This window comes from Notamacropus eugenii, chromosome 6 (genome assembly GCF_028372415.1).
Source record: "Notamacropus eugenii isolate mMacEug1 chromosome 6, mMacEug1.pri_v2, whole genome shotgun sequence".
Classification (NCBI taxonomy): domain Eukaryota; kingdom Metazoa; phylum Chordata; class Mammalia; order Diprotodontia; family Macropodidae; genus Notamacropus; species Notamacropus eugenii.
The window spans coordinates 47,326,501-47,341,539 of NC_092877.1; the positions used below are offsets into that span (position 1 = coordinate 47,326,501).

At 37.6% G+C, this 15,039-nt stretch overlaps 1 protein-coding gene across 3 annotated transcripts in view; it reads right to left on the minus strand.

Annotated features, from left to right (window-relative positions):
- Positions 1-15,039, minus strand: part of ATRN (attractin) — a 244,387-nt gene that overhangs the window by 133,856 nt on the left and 95,492 nt on the right. For all 3 annotated transcript variants that reach the window (XM_072619903.1, XM_072619904.1, XM_072619905.1), the window contains exons 12-16: positions 14,789-15,009; positions 8,334-8,455; positions 7,119-7,254; positions 5,412-5,602; positions 462-681 (exon numbers count right to left, since the gene is read on the minus strand). In XM_072619903.1, coding sequence (XP_072476004.1) covers positions 462-681; positions 5,412-5,602; positions 7,119-7,254; positions 8,334-8,455; positions 14,789-15,009 — 890 coding nt within the window. The remainder of the gene's footprint in view (positions 1-461; positions 682-5,411; positions 5,603-7,118; positions 7,255-8,333; positions 8,456-14,788; positions 15,010-15,039) is intronic.

Genomic DNA, 15,039 nt, shown 5'->3' on the forward strand with positions numbered 1-15,039 from the left:
GTTAAGGGAATTGAGCATGGTTACGCAGATAGTGAGGGGCAAAGAAAGGATTTACATATACCCTCCATCCCCAAAATCTAATACAATTTTTGGGGCAACAGGTTAGTAGATATCCAATGTTATTTAATATACACATATACATATATACATGGGGCCTGCATTCATACACACATGCATACACATATGCGTGCATATATACATATGTATATGTGTAGATATGCATACATGTACACATATGTATAAACGTACACATACGGATAAACGTACACATACCTACACATACATACCTACACACACATATACACACTCCCAGTAGGACAAAAAACACTTGAAGGAAAAATATGGGGTCTTATTTTTCCCTGTAGCTATAGGGCCTAGTACAAAGCCCGCCACAGAGTGGGTATCTTAATAATTCGAAAGAAGAAAGGGAGAAGGGAGGGATTAATCAACTGCATACTTACCAGGTCTTTCACAGATACTTCCATTAAGTGGATTGATACAGATTGCAGCCTTCAAGCCCCTGACATTAGGCTCTGACAAGATTCCGCAGAATCCAGCATCACTTGGTTCTGATGGCAGCCACTGAAGTAAGCTATTTGTAAAAGGGGACATGTCTTCCCAGCACCAATAGGACACATTGATCTTCCGGAGCCCTACCCATGGGGTCAAGGTTGTTTTGGACTATAGATAAAACAGACACAACGATTATTCCATCTGATCTCTGCATAGGGGAGGTTGCTAATCAGATCCCAAATTCTATTACCCACAACAGACACTCTCAACAATCAAGTACATAATACACCATGACAAAGGCAGACAGATTTAGCCAGAAATGCGAAAAAGTCAGCAGGGCTTTTGTGCTCTATTTTACAGAAGACAAAAACAAGGATCAGCAGGGGAAAAAATGTAACTTGCTAAATTCTCTATAGAGGATGTATAATAACAAGGTTATAACTGGGGACTTTATATTCCCAAATTCCTGCCTTCTCGGCAAGGGGGGGAGGGTAAAAGAGGAAAGAGAGGTCATAGCTGAGAGGAAACAAATTCAGATAATCCACTCACCCAACAAGCAATTTTAAAATAACTACTGATTCCATAGCACTACCTCTCTCCTCTGAATTAACCCTCACAAAGTACAATGTCCAATTCATACCCTCAAGGAGTGAAAATTAAGACTGACAATAACAGTATGTTTACTAGCTAGAAAATAATTTGAAGATGACATATACCATGTACATGATAACATAAAGTGAAGTGTAGATATAAGAGCTAAGGAAATAAAAAGTAAAATAATATTATTTCTCTACTTCATGAGGAAAGACAGCATAGAAAGTAAGTATTGCAATGAAATGTGAATAAAAAACAGGAGGGAAGTGGTGGAGAAGTGGGAGCTCTTGCCAAGTGAAAGCAACAAGGTAAGTAAAGACATGGAAGAGAGCACAAAGAGGTATGTGCAGAGAATGGAATGATTAGACAGCAAAGGCATACTACTGAGAGATGATATAGAATGGATGCAGCACAGTCAGTTAACAGCAGACTGTGCATGTAATTCAGATGTGACCTGATAAATAAAAACAAGTCATTGTATTTTTTACGCAGGGAACAGATATAGTGAAAACAATATTTTAAGAATATTAATCAGTCACTGGCAATAAGAATTCATCCATTAGTCAGGAAGTCAGACTTGGTGTAGCGGAAAGACCATGGGATGTAGTTAACACATGGACTCCAAACCAGTTACTGCCATTTACTAGATCAGTTTCTATCTACGGGCCTAAGTTTCTACATCTGAGAATTGAGAAGATTAAGACAGATCAGGCACTAACTTTTTTTTGTCACAGACCCATCTGGCAGTCTGGTTAAGCCTGTATACTCTTCCAAATATTTTAATGCATAAAATGAAATACACAGGACTACAAAGGAAACTAAAGATATCAAAATACAGTTGACATTTTTTTTATTTCACAGATTCTAGTTTAAAGACTTCTACAATAGATGATCTCTAAAGTCACTTCCACTTCTAAAATCCTATATTACTATGACTTCACTGTGCCCTTACAACTCTGAGTCTATGAAAGGAAACAATAAGCCCAGGGCAAGACTCTCATCTTCAAACTCTCCTAGTGATGGGGTGTGATGAGACTTGAACCCCAAAAGGCAAAGACTATATCTCTGGAAGCAACCCATTATCTCAGTGGGCCCCTGTGCGGAATTCTTTTCTTGTTGCAGGCACATCCAGACCAAACCCTACTATAATTCCTCAGGCAAAAGTTATCAACTTTCTTGTCCCTTTTCCCCCAATATCTGGTATCCACAGAGATATCTCTGTTAACTCTGAGGATTTTCTTATACATTCCTTTCCCTGTCCCTTTTTGCAGAGAAGCATTAATATTATCCTCATTAGCTTATAATTTCCCTAAGAAACTTTACCTACTTCTATAGGTATCACAATAAGCTTTGCCACTTGCCTGGAAGATGGTTTGAGTGCATGAATTTGTTTCAGGTGACACTGCCTTGTACTCTGATATTTTGGGGTTCCCAGCATCTCTAAACCGTTTTACTAGGAGATATTAGAGCAATCTAGGAATATGATAAGAAGGGCTTGAAGTAAAAAGGTAGATAATGAAACTGAAAGAAAAGGTAAAACTAAGCGATTGTAGGGAGAAAGAATTAGTAGGCTAACTATCTTGAGAGGAGTGATTATTTTTCTATTATACTGATAGCCAATTATTTAATTAGGAATAAGTCTATTTTTTCCTATTTACTTCCTCATTCAGGGACCAGACTCGGTAGGCTAGTCAGTTAGTTGTTGAAGGACATTGATGCTCAAATTCTCTGGAAATAAGCTCTCAATTTTGGGCAATATAGCTTATTTCTATTTAGAGTGTATTCTTTTCCTTAGGAAATAAGCCCACATTATTGCTCGCCTCCATTGGGGATTAGGGTAACCTGGCTCATGAAGGAGAAAATCAACCTGAGTGGTCTGGGTAGAGATGGATTACTTTGTCCACATTGTTAAGAGGTGGCTGAGTCTCATGATCATCCCATGTTCTCAGCAGGAGGAGATGAAGGCTTTCAGCAACTTCCTCATTTGAAAGTCTACTCCCTCATTAAGTGTTCACCAATCAAGGTGATTTTCACCTGTCAAGAGCACTTGCTCTTCCAAAGGTATTTAAGCATTTGGTAATCACCATGGTTTTGTCTTTGGTTACCAATGGGAATCACTGATCATCAATTTACTGATCACCAGCTAGCTTAATCAATAAACTGACTATTAATTAAGTAAAGTCTCTTGGACTTTTCATGCATCACAATCTCAATTAGTTTAAAACAACTCCAAAGTTTAGAATTAGCATCAGAAAAATAGTGAAATATTGACAGTGAAATAATATGAAAAATGAAAAGGGCTGTTAAGACTGGATTTTTAAAAAGGATGGAATTCCTTAAAGACAACTGTTAAGACTGGATTTTTAAAAAGGATGGAATTCCTTAAAGACAACCAGTTATTGCAAAGACCTCCATGTGTACATGTGGATAGAATGTGAGATCTTAAGATGAAGAAGACTAGTCTAATCCCTTTATTCTGTAGGTGAGAAAATTGTGAATGGTTTCTGCACATCTCTGGTGTCACTCATCTTTCCTGTCACTGATAAAATAAATGTATAGCTATTGAAATATAATAGCTTTTCTTTTCAAAGGTTCTAGGCCATAAACCAAGAGTATACTGCTCTACCTGGTTGAGAAACCAGGCTGGAGCTCCTAGCCTCTCCAATGGGAAAAAAGACAAAAGTAGGGAAGAGGAAGCAAAGAGGGCTGTAAGGGTGGGTAACGTTCAATGATGAAAGAAAGGGACTTTTAGAGTTAAAGAAGAGAAAAAGACTTAAAGATCAAGATCCTAGTAAGGTAAAGATTTGGCCAAACCTATTTCTAGGTTTTAGTTAAGTTAGGAACAGGAAACACTGACAAATCATCCATTTTCATGCTTTTATGTTTTTTACTTTCTTGATAAAAGTCCATTTCAAGAAAGCTTAAACTTTGACTCTGAAGAACTCAGAAAAAATGAGATTTAAAGCACACTATTTATTAAAATGCTGCTCTTGGCATTGGAACATTCCTTAAGGAAATAAAAGAATTGTTGTACCTCCAAAAATGCCTTTGTTATAACTAGGGTCAGGGTCAATATAGGAGAAATTGAGATCTGGCCAATTTTGCCTACAGATTGTCTGTCCCCTTCCCTTGCCAGTAACCAGTGTCCTCACTCTTGCTTGCTTCCATCCCTCCCTCCTCAAAATTCCTCTCAGGCACTTCAGTTACACTAAAAATCTCTCTGAGGGAATTTGAAATTTTACAGGCATAGAAGGACTACTCCTATCAAAAAGGATAAGTTACCAAAGGGATGGATTTTTATTGTTAGAAATGTCGTTGCCAAAAGAAGAAATATGAGGCACTGGGATATATTTCAGTGTGTGAATACCTTTTCTTTGTTGTAGTGAGATACTCGTTCCCTTCCTAGAAAAGTTCTATGCAGTCAGAGTAGCACTTCCCCTACTCTAGTAACTAGGTTGTGTGAGGTGACTGACTATGACAGTCCTCTGCTCAGCCAGACCAAGAACCTGGTACACTTTTAAGAGGATAGCATCACAGCTCTCTTCTCAATCACCATGGCGACTGCCACACAATGACAAAAAGCAAGCTATACAGTCTGATCTTGTTAAAAGGAGGTTTATTCCTAGAAAACTGGTTAACTGAACTATCACTGTATCAGAGTTTTAATTGAATGGGATGAAGCTTTGACATGGAATTTAAGAGTGCTCGCCAATTGAATTTGGGGGGATAGGATAAGTAAGGGAGAATAGGATGGAGCCTTTCTGGGATACTTTGTAGCATATGGCTTTCTCTGCCCCAGGTAATGCAAATTACCCAAGAAGGAACTTCTGAACCTGCTGAATTTTGTCTCAATAGCAGCACTGCTACCACTATAGTAGTCTCAGAGAGTTTTTAATTTGAAGAGCTCTAGATTAGCTCAATACAACAGGTTAGGAATTAGCCAGTCATCCCAACCAGGAAAGCCTAGGAAGAAAGCATATAAAAATCATCATGTGCCACCAAAAGAAGATGTTAATACAGCCTGATTCTTGTAGAATGCGCGATGTATTTTAACGATTTCCCAGCTTTAAGCATTTTACAAGATAAACAAAGTCGCCGTTTTTACGGCCTTTGATCAGAACACCTTAAAAGAAGCACCGCATGGAGGAAAGAATCAAATTAAAACGTGACTTAAATTTCAGCCTACTGTACAGCTTTAAAAACTTCAGTGAAACACTCCAATTCTCCTCCTAAGACCCTTGTGTAGCAGAGTGCCATCTAGCATACCCCAGAACAATACATGCAGTGGGTGTCCCAAGACTCACCAGAGATTGTGCTGATTGCATTAAGCGCAACTGTTTAAGAACGAACTCCACCTTCTTCTGGGTGGTGAGAGAAGCCAGGAAGGCATTCATGCCCCTGCAGGACAATTTGGCGTTGTCATAATTGTCTCTTGTGGTCGTAATTCTTAAACATGAATTTCCAACCAAATGCCAGCCAGCACCACAGATATTTTCTTGTGTTAAAAAAGGAAAAGGGAAAAAAGTTTTACAAAAGCAGGCAAAATTCATGTATTTTCAGGGACAATTTTGGAAAACATCAAGTAATGTTTTTTCAGAGGGAGAGGAGTAGTGGGGGAGGACAATAAAATTTTAAAAATAAAAAGAGAAAAAAATACAATATTGTAAACCACTGCCAAACTGTGATTGCTCAGCTCCAGCTTTCAGGAGCAAGCCCAGCTTCATCCTATAGAGAACCATGCTGCCCTTGAGACAGGAATAAGAGAAGGCAACAAACACCCCCCAAATCTGAGAACTTTTGGTTTATTCTGTTGAGGTTGCCTACGAGTTGTAAGAGTCCCGTTTGAAGGACTGCAGAGAACTGGCTGTGCAATATAATTCTTGAAATTTAGTAGTTCACTACTTCTAATCCTTTTGAGCTTCCAGAAGGCATTGAACAAAAGGTATTTCTCTGTTGGGTGAGGGGGAAAGGAGATGAACCAAGCAGGCTAAATGACCTCGGAAGAACTGGAATTGTTACTAAGAGGAACGTGTCTCTCAAATAATACCAACAATCCAGCTTGGCAGAGGTTTTCGTGAGAAACAGAAAGTTACACAGAGACAAGGGAAGGCGAGGATGGTAAGTCCAAAGTATATTCAACAAGTTAGGAGCGGCTAGATGGAGCAGTGCATAGAGCACTGGCCCTGGAGTCAGGAGCACCTGAGTTCAAATTCAGCTTCAGACATTCACTAGTCATGTGACCCTGGGCAAGTCACTTAACCACAACTGCCTCAAAAACAAACAAACAAAACTAAGCTACATGTTAGAACTCAGATCAGAAGTATAGTGGGGACCAAATTTATCCATCTAGTCCTCTGTCTCTAGAGTAACTTGAGGTATGACGATTAGCTACAAAAATCTCTTTCCCGAAAATTTTGGGGGGATTTGCTCAATTACAGAGGCAGAACAGCTTAGAGTTTTGAGTAAACAGGACGTCCGAAGAAACTAGATAATATACCAAATTCATAGGACTCCTAAAATTTATCTAGTCACTTTTAGGTCTCCTGTATAGAAATAAGCCTGAGGACCATGGCTGACAACATTTTATTTTCCCTGCTATCACTTCTCTCCATCGGAGAAACCTTTGGCCATTCAAACTCCAATCTGGTGTAAACCTAAGAGAAAAAATACTGAAGAGACTAACTGCTAGTATCAATCATCTCTATTTCTTACTAGTCAATAGAGGTGAAAGGTAGAGTGCAAAGTGTTGCTTTTTTCACAGATTAAGAAGAGTGCACCTCCTTCCTAGCATCATTGGGCCGTACATGCCATTTAACAGGTAATGCAGATTGTGGGAATTAGAATAAGCGATGCCATAATTCTTTCCAAAGACAGCAGCCTCACATCATTTTATTAAGAAATACAGTAATCAATTCTTTCCTCCCCTACAGTTCAACGTAAAATCTGTGGGACAAGTACGAGGATTAAGTCAACAGATTCAGAGGTAGCTAGCTATTTCTATCCACACTTACCAGGCAAAGCAACACACTCCTGATTCCTGGGTTCCCACTGGCAGTTCTGGTCCATGGCACAGCTCTTACAACTTGTCTTCTTGTTACAATAATACATTGGATTATTTGGACAGTTTTCATATTTGGAAATAGAAACCTAAAATACAAGTCAAGTTTAAGCATTTTCCTAGCATGTCTGCTCACAAATTTAATGATCAGGTATAATTCTGCAGAAAATTATAGCCCAGAGAAATGGGTGGGGACAGGATAGAGGGAGAAGATGAGTCAGGAGGAATAAATAATGAAAGAATCAAGAAATGGACAGGCATAAGTCATAGCAAAAAGACTATTGTGACAAAAATCAAGAGTCTTGGCACTGTCATTAACTCATTAACTTGTGTGTACTTAAACAAATCAAGTAACCTCCCTGAGAATCAGTTTCCTCATCTAGAAAAGGAGAGGCTTAAACAGGATGCTCTCTAAGGTCCCTTATAAGTCTAAAAGGTATGGTTCTATGAAATACATCCTATTTTAACAATTACTGCTTTATAAAAAAAATTTTGATTTTTCAGTAACAACCACCAAACATCATAGCAATATAATAAGTGTCAGACCATCTCGATAAAGGTGGCAGGTCCTCTTCTTCTGCTGCTAAAAGAGCCTCTATTTTCAGTCTCATCTCCCCCTCCCTTGTTCTGTGATCTTGCCAATCTGGCTTTCCTTCTTTCCCTCACACACAATACACTATCTGCCATATCCAAATCCAGTTGCCATTCCTGGAATGCACTCCTTTCTTTTACATGCTTCATGGAGTCTCTCTCTTCTTTTAAGATGCTACATATAATACAAATGTTATCATTCCTTTTCACAGAAGAAAAAAAGAGAAAGAGAAGGGGGAATGACTTGCCCACAATCACGTAGCAAAGAGTACAAAAGATAAGACTCAAATCCACGTTCCTGCCTCCAAAGCAGTCACTGTAACTAAGCCCCAGCAGCTAACATGGATGAGAGACAAAAATACTTTCCAAAAAAAGAAACCTGGAGAATTCAAAAATACATATTGGTGTCTTACACATTTAAAAATATTTAAAAATAACTCAGGAGCTTTGACCACAGCTTTACCAGCATCACAGCAGGTAGACAAGAGTGAAAACTGTGACCCTAAGGATACCTTTGCTGCTGTACAACAACCCTGAAGATCCTATCACTGCAAACAAGGGGTTAGGAATTTCTTACCTGGCCTTCCGTACAGTTGCTGCTCATGGAGACACAGTGATCATTACACCACTGACAGTCATTCGTGTTGGCTGTGCAGCTGTAACAGTCTGTGTGCTGATCGCACTTGTCAGGATCAGCAGCTGTTAAGAAAAGAAATGTATTTAACTGGAGATAGTTTGTCCTCCTGACATAAAGTCACCAGAGGAGATCAAAAGCTTCATTCTATAATTCACACAAAAGTGAATTTGTTTCAAGAAACTTCACCTTACAAATTTGGAATTTTCCCTCCACTCCAACAAACCGAATGTTATTCTCTATATCCTCTACATTATGAACTAGAAAATTTCTACTTTTAGTTTAAACAGTTCGCATCTTTATCTCAGACAATCTTTGTAACTTTACCCCTTTACTTCAGTGGTAAGTGGCTAATTCACTTGATTTTGTTCATCTATATTCACAGAGCAATTACTCAATGGCTATAGATATCTAAAAAGGATAACAAGAGAGTCTGGTTTTATATTTGCCTCTGAAAGATTTCTTTTATCTATGGGTTTGTGTGATTTGTCCCCAGTAGAACACAAATGGTCTTCATTTACAGTAATTCCATAAACACTTAGGAGGATGCTCTGCACATAGTAGGAACTATGTTTAGCTACAAAAGGGGAGAAAAACAAAGCATAATGACTTGTTAAGATGATAACATCAAACAATGTTTTTTTAAAAGACACAGAGACATGAACATGTTTGTAGGAAAAAGGAAAAGAGCCATGATATGAAGATAAGACAGAAAGAGTGGAGAAAATAGTGGGATCAATTTGCCAAGGCAATTGGGAAAGGAAGGGATCAATGATGCATAAACAGATGTTGGCTTTCGAAAGGAGAAAGACAACCTCTTTGCTGGAGAATGGAGGGAAAGGGCCCAACTGATAAATGGCCAAGGGATACAAAAAGAGGAAGAAATCAAAGTTACCAAAAATCATATGCAAAAAATGTTCTGAATTACTAATAAGAGAAATTCAAATTAAAACAATTCTGAGGTACCACCTTACAACCATCAGATTAGTCAAGATAAGAAAAAAAGAAAACATTAGCAGGGAAGCAGAAAACTGGGAAAGAATTTTTACAACCAGTGTCTCTGATAAAGGCTTCATTTCTAAAATATATAGAGAACTGAGTTAAATTTTTAAGAATACAAGTCATTCCCCAATTGATAAATGGTCAAAGGATATGAACAGGCAGTTTTCAAAGGAAGAAACTAAAGTGAAAAAAATGTCAAGTGAAAAAAATGCTCTAAATCACTATTGATTAGAGAAATGCAAATCAAGACAACTCTGAGGTACCACATCACACTTATCAGATTGGCTAACATGACAGAACAGGAAAATGATAAATGTTGGAGAAGATGTGGGAAAATCGGAACACTAATTCATTGTTGGTGGACTTATGAACTGATCCAACCATTCTGAAGAATCTGGAACTACGTCCAAAGGGCTATAAAAAATGTGCATACCCTCTGAGCCAGCAATACCATTTCTAGGGCTACATCCCAAAGAGATCATAAAAATGGGAAAAGCACCCACGTATACAAAAATGTTTATAACAGCTCTTTTTGTGGTGGCCAAGAACTGAAAATTGAGGGGATGACCATCAATTGGGGAATGGCTTGAACAAGTTGTGGTATATGAACGTAATGGAATACTGTTGAGCTATAAGAAATGACGAACAGGCAGACTTCAGAAAGACCTATATGAACTAATGCTGAGTGAAGTGAACAGAACCAGGAGAAAACTGTACGCAGTAATACCCACAGTGTGTGGATGACTGACTTTTACAGACTTAGCTCTTCTCAGCAATGCAAGGACCTAAAACAATTTCCTTTCGAAAGCCAACATCTCATGATGGAAAATGCCATCCACCTCCAGTGAAAAGAACTCTTCAATCTGAATGCAGAGTGAAGCAGACTATTTTCTATTTTTGTTTTGTTTTGTTTCATTCTCATGTTTCCTCCCATTCATTCTAATTTTTCTATACAACATGACTAATGTGAAAATATGTTTAACAGGAATGTATAGGTGAAGTCTATATCAGACTGCAAGCCACCTTGGGGAAGAGGGAGAAATTTAAAACTTATGGAAGTGAACATAGGAAACTAAAAATAAATAAATTAAATTAAAAAAAGGAAAGAAAATAAGTGCTGGAGGACATGTGGCAAAATGGGTACACTAAGGCACTGTTGGTGGAAATGTGAACTAGTGCAACCACTATGAATGCAATTTGGAACTATGCCCCAAAAGCAATAAAATGTATACACACCTCTGACCCAACAAATGATCCATATGTAAAAAAATGTTTATAGTAGCTCTTTTTGTGGTGGCAAAAAATTAAAAACTGAGGGGATGCCCATCAATTGGGGAATCACTGAACAAGTTTGGGTATATGAATGTGGTTGAATACTACTGTGCTGTAAGAACCAAGGAAGAATGTATGATAAAAATATTATCCACCTCCAGATAGAGAACTGATGGACTCTGAGTGAAAACTGAAGCATATTTCTTTTTTTTCTTGTTGTTTGCTTATTTTTTTCTTGAAACATGGCTAATATGGAAATACATTTTGCATGGAGGGGGGTGGAGGTGTGCAGAGAGAGAGAATTTGGAAATGAAAATAATATTGAATAAAATTTTTAAAAAGAGAGTGGAATGAAGGAGTAGATGGTGAGATAAGATGTTTGAATGATTTATAAGATGAAGAAGAGGGGAAAATAGGGAGCTCTCAATGAATGGTCTCAATTTTTTCAGTGAAGTGGGAGGCAAGATCATTAACTAAGAAGGTGAGGTAAGGGTATCCTGTGCTAAGCTTAAGGAGAGACGAGAATTTATGGGAACAGATACCAGATACTTTGAGGAGTAGAATGACAAACCAATGAGGGAGGAATAGAATCTTTGCTTCATTGGAGTGAGTACCCAGTTGAGATTGATATATATTTGCAGCGGACCTAATCAATGTAGTTTCATAATTTTCTCCAATTTTGTTAAGTAGCATATGAATAGGAAAATAGGAATTCGGATGTGAGGTGTAATCCAGGGTTGGGGCTTTGACAAGACACAATCTGTGTTAAGACAAGGCAGGGAAGGGATTTGAGAGTGGAAGATAAAGAACAGCTGATTTTGTTCATCAAGGAGTCAAGAAAGAGAAGGGAATGACAGGAATGGATCATGGTAAGAATGAAAAGCTGAGTGAGGGGTTATAAGGCCAAGGGAAACAGAACGATTAAGGATCACGATCATATAAAGTAAATTGGGGTTTGCAAACAAAGAAGTAAAATACTTGTGGGTGATGGCAAGATCAAGAATGTGACCATCTTTCTGGGTGTAGCTGAGATGCAGTGAAGAAAAAGGACACAGAACTGAGTAGACTGAGGAACTGGGAAGTGAGGGTATTTGAGGAAGCATCAAGATGTACACTAAAACCCTCTAGTATGAGAGCAGGATATGAGGAGGAAAAAAAGACTATGAGTCAGCCACCTGACTCAGTGAAGAAGGAAGAATAATGTTCTGGGCATCTAGAGAGATAACAGACATCAGGGTCTGGATTGAGTAAAAAATATGGAGTGAAAGGAGTTCAAAGGAGGAAAGGCTGAAACTGAAGGTGTTAGAGATGGAGTCTCGTACATTTAGTATTTATGCTTTTAAAAAAATGGATTTGTAATTTCTCCGTGTTTTAGTACATGGTCCATTTTTGTAAAGGTATCGTGTGATTCTGAGAAAAGTACATTGTTTAATGTTCTTATTCAAAAGATCCTTCAGATCTAAATTCTCCAACAGTTTTTTCAGATGTATAGAGTCCTTTTCTTATTTATCCTTCTGTTGGGTTTTTCTAACTACAAAATAACTCCAAATTTCTGAAGTGTTAATATTTGTCCTTTTGCAATTCATTTAAACTTTCCTTCATGAATTAGATACTATATCATTTGATGTATATGTTTAATAGATAGTTCCTTCGAGGAACAATGTAGTTCCCAGTTCCAATATGTATACATTATAATTTTTGCTTAATCACTGTGGATTTTTATTATCAGAGAACAAGATTATAACTTCTCTTTTTTTCTTAATCTTGATACAAACTAAAATCTGCCCCAGCCTCTCATTTTCCTTTTTTTTAAAAGGTCTTTATATTTTATAGGTGTTTCTTGTATATAGAAGAATGCTGGCTTTCAATTTCTTACTCATTCTTCAAATCTGTTTCATTTTACTGGGTTGCTTAATCTAGTCACATTTAAAGTTATGATTGTCAAATTTGAGTTGTTCATTAATTCTTTTATTTTAATCCTTTTTTTCTTTTAAATCAGTACTTCTGAACAGAAAATATCAACAAAAACTTATTAAAAAGTAAAAAAATTAATTCAGCATTTTGTTATTGCAATTAATTCTGTTTATCCTATTTCAATGCTAGTTTATGCCCACAAGGTTTCCTTCCCCATACTCATTTATCTGATTTATCCTAATTTTTTCCTATTTTCCCCAGTCTTTGGCCTTTCCCTTTCCCTATCCAGTTAAGCAGCTCCAAAAATCTTTCCTATTCATTTCCTTTCCAATTTCTTATTTTAAGTAACATTTTTTAGCTATCTCCTTTTCCAAGAAGTGTTTCTTTACTTTGTTCTCTGCTATCTCTCTTCAATGACAGCCTATTATTTATTTTATTTTCTGACTCAGAGACGATGTCCTCAGCTATGCTTTCTTTATTGTGTGCATGCCTAATAAGGGTAAAGAACCTGAAGGACCAGATCCGAGCTCCCTTTTATGTACTGTTTCTTTGTCATTTCCTTTATAGATTACTCTCTATTTTCTGATAGGCCTCAATCTCAGAAAGATCAAGTCATGAAGGAAATAACATCAGATGGACACAGTGCTGCGTGGTAGTAATATTTGGAACTTGAGCTCCTTTGCTTTTTGGAATACACCATGTCATTATTCATGGGTTATTCAGATAGCTTTCCTTTACATCTGAACGGCTTTCTCATAGGTATTTGCAAAATTGGCTTTTTTAATATCCATATTTTAACATTCCAAGTTTTTTTATATCTTTCTCTCATATTCTACTTCTTTGAAAAGATTCACTAGTATGCTTCAATTTTTTTCAACTCTGTCATCTATGTTTTTTAATCCTGCATTGAAAATATTGATTCCTTTCCTAAATTTATTCCTAATTTCTTCTTCTAAAAGTATTATTTCTCTTTTGAAATTTCTCTTTCTCTTTTCTGGCCTTTTGCCAAAAAATAAGAGTTTTGGGGAATTGGTTTCATTGTCTTTCAGTGGTCCTGAAGGTTCCAGTCACATAAATTTCAATCGTTTTCCTTTATCATCCTAATAATAGCATATGGTGATTTGGGTGTTCTTTGAGGTTTTACTCATTCTTTTTGATGATCCTCTCAGTTATCTGCCTGTGAACTGGGTATTTATTCATGCCTTCTTTTTCATTCTCAGTCACTTGGTCTCCAGCTTCTGTCCTCACTCTTTAGTCTTTCTCCCCTTTTGCTGCTACTTAGTCCTCTGAAACCTGGGCCTGATGACTGTCCTTAGCCTTGTCAATCTGACAGCTAGAAGGGTCAGTTTGGTTGAGTCTCTGCCCGTAAACTTTGGAAAAATAAGAGGGATGAGGGGGAAACTGGTCCCAGCTTATTTTCAAATTCCTCTTTCCTCAGGAGTTAACACACTTACCCTTGAAATCTGTGGCTCTGATATGGAATAGGTTGTGGTCTGGGGGCACAAAGTGGGAACTATAAGAATTTAAGTTCTCCTCTCATTTCATGAGGTTTTTTACTTTATGTGCTATTTCTCCTTATCTTCTGGATTCAACTTCACTAACTCTATTTCTCTCTATGTTAATAATCAGAAATCCTTTTACTGAGGTTTTTGGTTTTTGCTTAAGGCAACGACTTTACCATCCAGCCAGTGATAAGTTGGCATGACACTTTGCAACGCTGCCTTCACTGGGACCAAGTACTAGGGGCTCTGTGGTGATCTACGATATTCTCAGAGCCATGATAATTCAAAGGCATTGTCTGTTTCCATCATCTAGAGCTTAAAAATAACTTCTGGGAACTTTGACATAGACACATCACTTGCATCTTCCCAGGCTACTTCTGCTACTCTCACTTCAGTAATATACAAGGACCAGAGGGAAATTCCTTGGAAAGGTTACTTTGTTAAACAACGGTGTTCCTAAATTTAGTTTCCGGGCCCTAAAGGAGACTTCAAATATCATATGGCATCTCAGTATATAACACAAATGTACTAATACTAAATTGATTCACAATTTTAAAACAACTAAACCTCTTATAAAGATATTCCATAAGTTAATTCGCCAAAAAGCAAAAAACAAAAACAAACCAAAAACCTACCACCAACAACCACTACCACCAAGAAATAAAACTAGAACTAGTTACATTTTTTAAGCAAAGAAGCAGCACATACTTCTTTTTGAGAAGCATTCTGCTCTGGTCTTCTCTTCTTGTGCTTCAGTTGCCAGCTCCCAAGGGACACACTGAGATGAATTCCCATCCCAAACACACCGGATGCCAGGTCCTGCCGCTGCACAAGCGTCCTCACTTTGATGCGCTTCACACCTTTCTGCTGTAAACATCAGGATATCGCTGAGCAGAAGGCTGTTGAAACCTCCAAATACATACATAGTGCTAAACAAGAAGAAAAAAGTGTTTTTATCC